The sequence below is a fragment of the Oryctolagus cuniculus genome, chromosome 18, assembly GCF_964237555.1.
Source record: "Oryctolagus cuniculus chromosome 18, mOryCun1.1, whole genome shotgun sequence".
In the NCBI taxonomy this organism is placed as follows: Eukaryota; Metazoa; Chordata; class Mammalia; order Lagomorpha; family Leporidae; genus Oryctolagus; species Oryctolagus cuniculus.
The window spans coordinates 57,848,747-57,861,222 of NC_091449.1; the positions used below are offsets into that span (position 1 = coordinate 57,848,747).

At 49.2% G+C, this 12,476-nt stretch overlaps 1 protein-coding gene across 4 annotated transcripts in view; it reads right to left on the reverse strand.

Moving 5' to 3' along the window:
- The window catches only part of CFDP1 (craniofacial development protein 1), a 121,794-nt gene extending 109,964 nt beyond the window's left edge, over positions 1–11,830 (reverse strand). For 2 of the 4 annotated variants that reach the window (XR_011384094.1, XM_017342366.3), the window contains exons 1-2: positions 11,568–11,822; positions 453–570 (exon numbers count right to left, since the gene is read on the reverse strand). Coding sequence is in view for 3 of the 4 variants with exons in the window: in XM_017342366.3 (XP_017197855.1) it covers positions 453–570; positions 11,568–11,631 (182 nt within the window). In the remaining variant the exon portion in view is untranslated. Of the gene's footprint in view, positions 1–452; positions 571–1,554; positions 6,917–11,567 lie in introns of those variants that run through there. The other 2 variants (XM_002711685.5, XM_051847303.2) reach the window with 2 other exon arrangements.
- Between the last annotated feature and the right edge of the window lie 646 nt (positions 11,831–12,476).

Here is a 12,476-nt window from a genome sequence, read left to right on the forward strand (position 1 = left end):
CATCTTCAAGACGTGAAATAAGAAAGAAATGATACGCACAGTATGCTACCATTTGTAGTTTTACCAAAAAGAGGGTAAGATATATGTACAAGAAACCTTCCAAAAATTCATGAAAAATTCTTATAATTCCACTTTTGCACAAACTTTGCGGAGTCCCCATCCACACGTGCTTGCACAGCCCAGTGTCTCTAGTGGCACAGTTCTTCAGAGGCAAAGCAACAAGGGCTAGGAACAGAGTACACATTTTTGCAGGAACTGTGCTTTTGTTTCAGTCATATGTACCTATTACCTATTAAATGTATTTAGTACTAAAATATCAACAAATGTTTCCCTCAGAGAGGAAGGAGTTAGAAACACTGGCAGTGAGAAATCTATCATCAGACCAATCTCAGCAATGAAGATGGTAGACAATAGCCCCTGGCTTCTAAGAAGGGCCTTGAGGGCAGCATCACCTGGCTGGAATGCTCTGAGCTTTTCTCTTTTTCCCTTTGGTTTTCTGTGTCTGCTCTTCACCATCCACTTCATCTTCCTTCACTAATTCATTTACATCATCTTCACTATACTCTCCACCTGAAATCACATAACAGGGTGGTAAGACAAATAGGAATAAAGGTTTCCACATCAAGATGAGACATTTTCATTAAGAAAACAAGTCTAGTACTTTGCTCCTCACTCTTGGTCTAACAAACACATCATTTCCTTAGGGAAGACTCGGCTAAGGTCTCCTATGCTGGCCACCAGCGCAGGCACACTTCCCTTCCTGAACTCAGCCCCTGGGTTTTCCCGTCTGCAGTCTCTGCGATGCTCTCCCTTCCGTGAGGACACGGGCTCCTGACGCCTTACTTTAGAAGGACTGGCTGAATAAACGAATGAATGAACCAACGGCAACTCCAGTTCTACTAATGCACAACTCAAAGACGACACTGCAACCCCCACCTCATCTTGGCATCTTTCAAAAAGTAATCCAAAGATATCTTGTTTCATCACTAAATATGGTCTAGAAATAAATCTGAAGTCTTTCAGTTAAACATGGCAGAAAGAACAAAAACATCTACGTCCACCTTCAGACACTGACATTCAGGGTCCCCAAGGAAGCACGGGTGCCTGCATAAACCAACCCTGCACACAGAAAGGTTCAACTGGCTTCTCTAGTATTTCAATAGGAATGTCCATTGAGTAGTGGAAGTACGTGTACGGAAAAGCACACAAATCTAACATACATCTCAATGAAAGGAAACAGTGAACCAGGATCTAGCACAAGGAACAGACCACAACCAGCATCCCAGGAAGCCTACTGAACCCCTGTCCAGTCACTAGTCATTGGCCCCACCCACAGGTAACCACTGTCCTGACTTCCAACCCCCCCGATTTAGTTGTGCTGGTTAGGAATTTTAATAGAAGTCTGCAGCATGCACTCTTCTGTGTCTGGCTCCTTTCACTCAACAGTATGTTTCTGAGAGTCATCCACACTGTTGTATGTAGCAATCGTTTATTCACTCTCATTTCTAAATAATATTTTGTCATAAGACTATACCACAATTTACATTTACTCACCCATTCTACTGTTACTGTTTCCAGTTTGTGTCTATTACAAATGGTGCTACTGGGAGGGCATCTGTTACAGTGGTTAATTTACCACACGGGATGCCTGCATCTCATATCAAGTCCAGAGCCCAGTACAAATCCAGGCTTTTTTGCTTCTGATACAGGTTCCTGCGAATGTGTACTCAAGGAGGCATTAGATGATCACTCAAATACTTGGGTCCCTGCCACCCATGAGGGAGTCCTGTACGGAATTCTTGGCTCCTGGCTTCGGCCTGGCCCAGCCCTGGCTTTGTGGCTTTTGGATAATGAACCAGCAGATACTATCTCTCTCTCTTTTAAATAAAATGAAAATAAATTTTAAAACAACCTTCTCTTTTAAGATTATTTATTTGAGGGTAGCATTACAGAGAGAGAGAGAGAGAGAGAGAGAGAGAGAGAGAGAGAGAATGAGAATAAGTCTTCCATCAGCTGGTTCACTCCCCAAATGGCCACAACAGCCAGGGCTGGGCCAGGCCAAAGCCGGGAGCCAGGAGCTTCAACTGGATCTCCTATGTGAGTACAGGGGCCCAAGCACTTGGGCCATCTTCTGCTGCTTTCCAGGCACATCAGCAGGGAGCTGGACAGGAAGTAGAGCAGCTGGGACAAGAACCGGAGCCCATATGGGATGCCAGTGTCAAAAGCAGCGGCTTGGGGGCTTGCGTTGTGGCATACATAGTAGGTTAAGCATCCACCTGTGGTGCCGGTATCCCATACGGGCGCTGGTTCAAGTCCTGGCTGCTCCATTTCTAGTTCCTTACTGATGGCCTTGGAAAGCAGTAGAGGATGGTCCCAGTGCTTGGGCCCCTGCACCTGCGTGGGAGACCTGGAAGATGTTCCTGGCTTCAGATCTGCACAGCTCCAGGTGTTGCAGTCATTTGGGAAGTGAATCAGTGCATGAGAGACCTCTCTGTCTCTCCCTTTCTCTGTCTGTAACTATGCCTCTCATTAAGTAAATAAATAAATCTTTAAAAGAAAAAAAAAAAGGCAGAGCCTTCTCCCACTATGCCACAGCACTGGCCCCTCTCCCACTTTCTAAAGATTAATTTATTTGAAAAGCAGAGTTAGAAAGAGACAGACAGACCCATCTTCCATCCCCTGATTTATTCCCCACGTGGCCACAACAGCCAAGCCACAGCCAGGATCTTGGAATTCCTTCCAGGTCTCTGATGCAGGTGGCAGGAACCCACGCCTTTTGGCCTTCTTCCGCTGCTTTCCCAAGTGCATCAGCAGGGAGCTGGACTGAGGCAGAGCAGCCGGGACTCCAGCTGGTGCTCCTGTGGGATGCCAGCATTACAGGAGGCAACTTAACCCCCTGTGCCACAACACCAGCACTACTCTTCTACATAAATATTTCACATTTGCACAAATATGAGAAAAGCCAGGTACAAAATACTATAAAAGTCACTGCTGTGCAAAGGCAGCAACCACCATACTCACTTATCTGTAATTTTGATAGATACAGCTAAATTCTGGCAATTTTTAAAAAAGATTTATTTATTTGAAAGGTAAAGTTACAGAGAGATAGAGAGAAAGAGAGAGATCCATCTGCTGATTCACTCCCCAAATGGCCGCAGCAGCCAGGGCTGGGCCAGGCAGAAGCTAGGAGCTTCCTCCAGGTCTCCCACATTGGTGCAGGGACCCAGGGACTTGGGCCATATTCTGCTGCTTTCCCAGCCACATTCGCAGAGAGCTAGATGGGAAGTGGAGCAGCTAGGACCTAAACTGGTGCCCACATAGGATGCTGGCACTGCACACCACGGCTCAACCTGCTGCACTACAGCAATGGCCTCTAGCAAAATGTTATGCAAGAGAATTTAGTCATATATATTTTTAAAGATTTATTTATTTATTTGAAAGTCAGTTTTACAAGAGAGAGGGACAGATCTTGGATCTGTTGTTTCACTCCCTAGATGACTGCAATGGCCAGCATGGAGCCTTGGCAGAAGCCAGTAGCTTCTTCCAGGTCTCCCATATAGGCGGCAGGAGCAAATATTTGGGCCGTCTTCTGCTGCTTTCCCAGGCCATCAGCAGGGAGCTGGATGGGAAGTGGGGCAGCAGGAACATGAACTGGCACCCACATGGGATAACGGCTTCGCGGGTGGCAGCTCTGCCTGCCATGCCGCAGCTCCAGCCCCAGGCCATATCTAATAAAATTACCGATGCATTCACCCTCCAGTCCAAGAATCTCACTCCTAGGTTTCCATCCAAGAACATCTAACAGGTTATTATTCACTCCAAAGCTGTTTGGAAAAATAAAAGACTGAAAATAGTCCAAAGAATCCAGTTTAAGTGACTGGCATTTATTGGATATCTAAATAATGGAATACTACACAGACAATAAAAAGCAACGTGTAGAATTTTTAAGTATTTACCTGCAAGGTACACTATTAGATTAGAGAACAAAGGGAAGAAGGGAAAAACAACGGTATATGGAACATACAGAACTCTGATGAAACAAAAGGAAAACCTAAGAATCGTTAAAATGTATTTGTTTATATGTACAGAGAGCAACACTAGAAGGATAAAGACACTAATGAAAGGAGCTCCCTATAAGATCTGAGCACCACAGAGTGGGCAGGGGAGAGTTTTCTAGATTGGTATTTCTATAAAACTTCAAAAAAATCTGTTAACTTAAAAAGTCTGAGCAAGTGAAACCAAAAAACAACAACCACATAAAGGAATGATTTATTCCATGGATTCTGAAAACACCGCATACATCTTTAAAGATGCAAGCTAAAGATGAAAATGCTTCTATTTGTTGTAGCAACATCAAACTGGCATTTGGGGGTGCGAATTTAGCCCACCAGTTAAGATGCTCATGTCTGACACTGCAGTGCCTGGGTTCAACTCCCAGCTCTGGCTCCTGACTCCAGCTCCCTAATGTAGACCCTAGGAGGCAGCAGTGAAGGCAAGAGAGTAGGTTCCTGCTACCCACATGAGAGATATGGACTGAATTCCAGGTTCTTGGCTTCAGCTCCTTCTACACTGTGCTCATTTTGGGGAGTGTACCAATAAATAGCTCTCTGCCTTTCAAATAAGTTTTTTAAAAAATTGGTATTTTGCAACTATTTCCTATAGTTATAGGTTTAAGCACTAAGTTAATCACATTAGGAAGGCAGATCTTCAAAACCAGAGAAATGAACACAATTATAGAATCAAAGGAGGGGCCGGTGCTGTGGCGTAGTGTGTAAAGCCGCCGCCTGCAGTGCCAGCATCCCATTTGGGTGCCAGTTCAAAACCTGGCTGCTCCACCTCCAATCCAGCTCTCTGCTATGGCCTGGGAAAGCAGAAGCAGCTTCTGGATCCTGGCTTCGGATCAATGCAACTCCAGCTGTTGTGGCCAACTAGGGAATGAACCAGCGGGTGGAAGACCTCTCTCTCTCTCTCTCTCTCTCTCTCTCTCTCTCTCTCTCTCCTTCTCCCTCTGTATAACTCTTTAAAATAAACAAACAAATCTTTAAAAAAAATCAAAGGAATTAAATGAAAACAGAAATGCTACTATTGAACTTAAAATATCAGTATAAACTATAACCCTTTTGATATTTTCCAGTTCTATCTGCAGAACAGAAGCTATGTCACTGTAGTACAAGCAACGAGGCCAAAGGCGTTGTGGGCCAGCAGGTTGAGCAGCAGCTTCGGATGCCAGCATTCTTTACCAGAGTGTTGGTTTAAGCCCAGGCTCCTCCACTTCTCATCAGCTCCCTGGTAATGTACCTGGGAAGGCAGTGGATGATGGCCCAACAGCTTAGGTTCCTGCCATTCACGTGGGAGTGCAGAGGAGCACACCTAAGAACTTTGCCTAACCCAAGATCACAAAAACATTCTATCCTGCATCTCTGTGGTGCCTCCAACAGACTGCCACTTCTACTTCCGATTCAGTCTCCTGCCAATGCACCTGAGAGGCAGTGGATAAGGGCCCAGATACTTGGATTACTGTCACCCACGTGGTAGAACCAGATGGAGTTGTTAGCTTCGACCTGGCAGAGCCCTGGCTGTTGCAGACATTTGGAGAGTGAACCAGCAAACTGAAGATCTCTCTCCCTATTTGTCACTCTGCCTTACAAAAAGACAAAACACCTATTTTTAAAGATTTATTGATTTCAAAGACAGAGTTACAGGGGGTGGGGTGAGGTGGAGGAGGGGCAGACGCAGAGAGAGAAATCATCCATTTACTGGTTCACTACCCAAATGGCTACAACAGTTAGGGCTGGCCAGGCTGCAGTAAGGAGCTAGGAGCTTCATCCAGGTCTCCCATGTGGATACAAGGGCCCAAGACTTAGAGTTATCTTCTGTCACTTTCCTAGGCGCATCAGCAGGGAGCTGGATTAGAAGTGGAGTAGCCAGGACTGGAACCAGCATCCATAAGAGATGCCAGCACTGCAGGTGGCAGCTAAACTCACTATTCCACAATGCTGGCCCTAAAATATATTTTTTAAAAATTCAAGCTGTATTCTGTCATATTATTTACCACAAAAGGGCTCCCCAAAAAAAGCCCAGCTAATTTCAAGTATAAGTAAAGGAATTCCCAAAGCGAAATCAGGGTATTTTGCTATGCCACAAAGCCAGAAAGTTATTTAATAGGTCACATTTAAAAGATGGAAGGTCTAGCCTGAAGTAGCTCCTAATAATCAAAGCAGTAGGCTGGCACCGCGGCTCACTAGGCTAATCCTCTGCCTGTGGCGCCGGCCACTGGAGGGTGAACCAACGGCAAAAGGAAGACCTTTCTCACTATCTCTCTCTCTCACTGTCCACTCTGCCTATCAAAAAAAAAAAAAAAAAAAAAGGAAGACCTTTCTCCCTGTCTCTCTCACTGTCCACTCTGCCTGTCAAAAAATAAAAATAATAATAATAATAATAATCTAAGCAGTAATAAATGACTTGGGCACTAAAATAAATTTAATCAACAAAATCTGTGAGCCCTTTATGATAAATTATTTTAAAAGAATAAAAAAGTTCCATTTTAAGCTATTAAAACTACTTTCTCTGGCAGGCGCCGCAGCTCACTAGGCTAATCCTCCACCTGCAGCGCTGGCACACCGGCTTCTAGTCCTGGTGGGGGCGCCGGATTCTGTTCCGTTGCTCCTCTTCCAGGCCAGCTCTCTGCTGTAGCCCGGGAGTGCAGTGGAGGATGGCCCAAGTGCTTGGGCCCTGCACCCGCATGGGAGACCAGGAGGAAGCATCTGGCTCCTGGCTTCGGATCGGCACAGCGCGCTGGCTGTAGTGGCCATTTGTGGGGTGAACCAACGGAAGGAAGACCTTTCTCTCTCTCTCTCTCACTGTCTAACTCTGCCTGTCAAAAAAAAAAATTTAAAAAAAAAAAAAAAAAAAAAAAAAAAAACACAAAAAACTACTTTCTCTGGACCAGTGTTGTGGCATGGTGGGTAAAGCTGCCACCTGAGACACTGGCATCCCATAAAGGCACTAGTTACTGTCCTGGCTGCTCCACTTCCGATCCAGTTCCCTGCTAATGGCCTGAGAAAAGCCGCGGAGGATGGTCCAAGTGTTTGGGCCCCTGCCACCCACATGGGAGACCCAGATGAAACTACTAGCTTCAGCCTGGTCTAGTGCTGGCCACTGCGGCCATCTGGGGAGTGAGCTAGGAGATCTGCACACTCTTTTAAAGTAAACCTTTAACAACAACAACAAAATTAGACTTCACTGATGTTACAAAAAACTTGCTCTGCATATAACACTGTAAAGAATATAAAAAGATCTGCAAAAACTGAGATATAATTCTGCAAAACATGTATCTGACAGAGAATTGTATCCAATGTTCATAAAGAACTCTTAAAATGAACAGCAAGAAAAACCAATTTTTAAAAAGATTTCAATATACATCAACAAATAAGATATGGATGGCAAGTAGGCACATGAAAAGTCAACATCATCAGTGAAATATAAATTAAACAAGTAAACTGGCTAATACTGAAACAGAAATCAATATGACAATTCCAGGTGCTGATGAGAATAAGCGGTAACTGGAACTCTCACATGCTGCCAATAGGAAAGTCATTAGGGAAAAGTCAGGCAGTTTCTTGGAAAGATAACAGACACATGCAAGAAAGTCCAGCAGTTCTATTCCACTCCTAGGTGTTTACCCAAATAAAATGCTCAAACAAAATTAAAAATAAAATGGGAGCCAGAGATGTGTCACAATGGGTTAAGCTGCTGCCTGTGATGCCAGCATCCCTTATGGGTGCTGGTTCAAGTCCCAGCTGCCCTATTTCCAATCCAGTCGCCTGCCAATGTGCCTGGGAAAGCAGCATAAGATGGTCCAAGTGCTTGGAACTCTGCACTGTACATGGGAGACCTAGATGGAGTTCCAGGCTCCTGGCTTTCACCTGGTCCAGCCCTGGCCACTGCGACCACTCCGAGTGAGCCAGCAGATGGAAGCTTGTGCGTGCTCTCTCATGTGCTCTAACTCTGCCTTTCAAATAAATAAACAAACCCTTAGAAAAATAAAATAATTTTAAAAAATACAAAGGGGAAAAAAGTCAATGGGATAGGAAGATGGGTGGGGCCTTTGGAGGAATGGTTAAGACACCACATGGGACACCCACATCCCAAATCAGAGTGACTACATTCCAGTACCACATCTGCTTCTGATTTTAGTTTCCTGCTAATGCACATCCTGGGAGATAGCAGGTAATGGCTCACGTACTTGGGTTCCTGTCACCCACTTGGGAAACCTAGATTGCGTTTTCAGCTCCTGGCTTCAGCCTGGCCTAACCTGGTTTTGCAGGCATTTTGGGGAGCAAACCAGTGGATGGAAGAGCTTTCTCTATCATAGAAAACAAAAATAAGTTCAAATTTTAAGGAAGAGAAAGATAGGGAGATAAAGTATTAGAAATTTCCCATAAGACAGGAGAAAAAGCAAAGGGGTGGAAAAAACAAAGAGATCAGAAATTAGAAGACTAGCCCAGAAAGCCTAACATAAGGATCAGTGTGTGCATAAGAAGGTTCTAGAAAAATAAGGTGTGGGGAGAATCATCAAAGAAGTTTTCTGGGAAAAATAAAAAGTTCCCAGAATGTCGGGCATGAAGTCTGAGAACGGACTCATGGCAAGGTGTGGTAAAGTAACACAGCAGAAAATGGGAACAGAGGGAAGGCTCTATCAGCTTCCAGAGACTAAGAGCTCTTTTAAAAAAAGTAAAAAACAGCAACAAAAAAAGACTACTTAACAACTACATTGGAATCTAGAGTAATGAAGCAACACCTTTAAAATTCTGATGGAAAATTACTTCCAACCTAGAATTCTGGGTCAATCAAGTCAGAGGGTAGCATATTTATTTAGACATAAAAGACTTAACAAAAATGTTCCTGTCATGCATCCTTCCTCAATAAGTTACTGCATTTCCTCTCATTTTGGTGGGATATTCAGAAAGAAGGTAACATGGGATCCAAGAATCAGAATTAAGAGGGAAACAAAGGGAATGCTTAGAGTACTGGGGATGATGGACAATCCTAGGTTTAAAACCAAATTGGTGGCCGGTGCTGCGGCTCACTAGGCTAATCCTCCGCCTTGCGGCACCGGCACACTGGGTTCTAGTCCCGGTCGGGGCGCCGGATTCTGTCCCGGTGGCCCCTCTTCCAGGCCAGCTCTCTGCTGTGGCCCGGGAGTGCAGTGGAGGATGGCCCAAGTGCTTGGGCCCTGCACCCCATGGGAGACCAGGAGAAGCACCTGGCTCCTGCCATTGGATCAGCGTGCTGCGCCGGCTGCAGCACGCCGGCCACGGTGGCCATTGGAGGGTGAACCAACGGCAAAGGAAGACATTTCTCTCTGTCTCTCTCTCACTGTCCACTCTGCCTGTCAAAAATAAATAAATAAATAATAATTTAAAAAAGAAGACAAGGAGCATCTCAGAGGGACAGGCAGGACCCCGGCAGGAAGCCCCTGCTGACACTCAAGTACCAGGTCATCCGGGTGGCAGACTAGACACCACAGCCTGAAAGACGCTGGATGTGTGACGCGGGAGGTTTCATACCATTCCGCTGCTCACTAGGCTAAGGTGCCTTGCGGCGCCGGCACACCGGGTTCTAGTCCCAGTCGGGGTGCCGGATTCTGTCCCGGTTGCCCCTCTTGCAGGCCAGCTCTCTGCTGGGGCCCGGGAGTGCAGTGGAGGATGGCCCAAGTGCTTGGGCCCTGCACCCCATGGGAGACCAGCAGAAGCACCTGGCTCCTGCCATCGGATCAGCGCGCTGCGCCGGCCACAGCGGCCATTGGAGGGTGAACCAACGGCAAAGGAAGAGCTTTCTCTCTGTCTCTCTCTCTCTGTCCACTCTGCCTGTCAAAAAATAAAAATAAATTTAAAAAATAAACCAAACTGGGGGGTGGAGGGGAGGCCGGCACTGTGGTGCAACAGGTAAAGCCAGTGCTTGGAGTGGGCGCTGGTTCGAGTCCTGGCTGCTCCACATCTGATCCAGCTCCGTGCTACAGCCTAGCAAAGCAGTGGAGGATGGCCCCAAATCCTCGGGCCCCTGCACCCACGTGAGGGACCCGGAAGAAGTTCCTGGCTCCTGGCTTTTTAGACTGGCTCAGCTCCAGCCATTGTGGCCATTTAGGAAGTGAACCAGCAGATGGAAGCCCTCTCTCTCTCGTGGTATTCTGCCTTTCAAATAAAATAAATAAATCATAAAAAAAAAAAAAAAAAAAAAAAAAAAAAAAAAAAACCACAGGGGCCAGCACTGTGGCACAGCGGGTTAAGCCACTGCCTGCAACGCGGCATCCGGAACGGGAGCAGGCTTACAAACCTTCAAGCTCCCTGAGAACACACAGCCCACGCGTCTGGCTCCCACTCTCAGTCCCGCCCAGCCCCGGCCTTTGCGATCACGTGGGGAGGGAACCAACGCATGGAAGACCTGTCTGCCTCTCTCTGTGCCTTTCAAATACGTGAAATAAATCTTCAAACACAAAACAAGACACTGCAAGAGTCAAAGAGGACAACCAAGCCAAACCAGGGCAGGTGAGAAGACAAACATTTCGGAAGGTGAGAGTGAAAACCCAAAGAATCAACGCGGTCAGGGGGATGAGCAAGGCAAGCCTGAAAGTTCAGAGTCAAATTAGCAGTGAGCACACGGACAGCGAGGCGCTAACAGAACGTGGCAATGAACGCCAAAAGCAGGCAGGAAGGCGATCGGCCCACCACCCAACGCAGCGGTGAATGGTGTCGCAGCTCCAAAACGCAATCCGGCCAAAACGAGACGCAGGTGCACGAACGGCAGGAGGAGGAGGAGGGCCGGCGGAGGAACGGCGGGTGGAGGGTGGGGGCGGCGTGCAAAAGCCTCCCCTCGGAGAGCACCAAGCAAGGGCGCCGGGTGATGGCAAAGGCGTTTGCAAACCGAGCCTTGCAGAAACTCGACTGCGCCGAAGCACGCGCGGCCCTATTAGAACGGAAGCCAGTGTCCCGCGACCACACGGGCGGAGAACCGACGGCGAGAGCGGCCAGCAGGTTGTGCAGGGGCCCCCGAGACGGCGTGGGGGCTCCGAGCCCGGCCGGGGGCGAGGGGCCAGGGGGCACTCGCCCCACACCACAGCCGTGACCGCCCGCTTCGGTGACGGCCCCGGGGCACCGATTCCGGGCGGAGCGCCCGCGACCAGACCCCTCGTGAGGCTGGACGGCCGCACGCGCATCTCGCACGCGCCGGGAGCCAGCCATTGCCTCGGGCCAGCGGGGCCAACAGCGTCGACGTCCGCCTTCCAGAAGCTTCCGAAGCGGCGGGCGGCGTCCACGTGCCCGTTCCCGCGCTCCGCTAGGGGCGGCGGCCGAACCCCGCCCGCCCGCCGGGGACCGCTGCTCGGGACGCCCCCGCGCACAGGCCTCGCGCCGGCCCCCGGCGGGCGGGCGGTCGCGGCGGACCCGCTGGACGCCGGGAGCCCCGGGCACCGCAGGGCGCGCCGAGCGGATGCCCGCGAGCGCCAGGCGCGCTTCACGTGAGGCGGGGGGCGGGGCAGTCAGCCTCTCGCCTCGGGCGGAATCGCTCACCCGACGGCACGTAGTCCTCGTCCTCCTCCGAGGTGGAGAAGTCTTCGGAATCGAATTCCTCCATGGTGCTGCAGGTCGGGGCCAGCCAATCCACAAGACCGCAAGAGCAGCAGCCGCCCCACAACAGCAAACCTCTAGGGAGAGACCATAGAGCTGCGGCGGCGGCGGCGGCTAGGGCGGCCCGGGCTGGGTGTGCACATGCGCAGAAAGTGCTACGTGGTGGAAACACACTTCCGGTCACTGCCTCCGGGCTGACGCTCTCGTGCGGCGCGTGAGGCGGTGCGGGCCCGCCCAGAAGCGGTGCATGCTGGAACTTGTAGTCTTGGTGAAATGCGGCGCTACACTTAAGTTGCTCATCTATGGGATTAGACCTGGCTCTCGTTATTCGTGGGTTTGCCTGATGGAGAAAATACGGGTGTTAGACAAGCTCCGCTCAGGCGTGAGTTACAGCGCGGCTGGCCGCGAGTTCAAGGTGAATGAGTCGACCAGCCGGTACCCAAGAAAAACGAGCAGGAAATCCGCCGATGTGTGCGTGAGGCAGCCCCGGGGAGTACTCGCGTCTCAGCGATAGTGCGAGGTGAGGCGATGGAGACGCGCCTGAACCTGTGGATTCACGAGATGCCGGCCGACCGAACAGCGTCGTGGGCAGCCTTGTTGTGAGACTGAAAGCCGGAGGGATTCACGGCCCTGTCCCCAGGGGCAGGGATGGGCGAAGCCCCTCTCGGCCAGCGCCGGCGCTGCGGTCTGAGGACCGGGAAGCTGGCGGGCGAGGCCGGCTCTGCAGATGGATTTAACAACACATCTGCTGAGTGTTACACAGAAGAGCTGCGTGGACGCGCCGGCTTCCAGTGCCGATGACACCGGCCTGTTTTACAAGGATGTTGAAGACGAACCTATGTAACTCGTGTG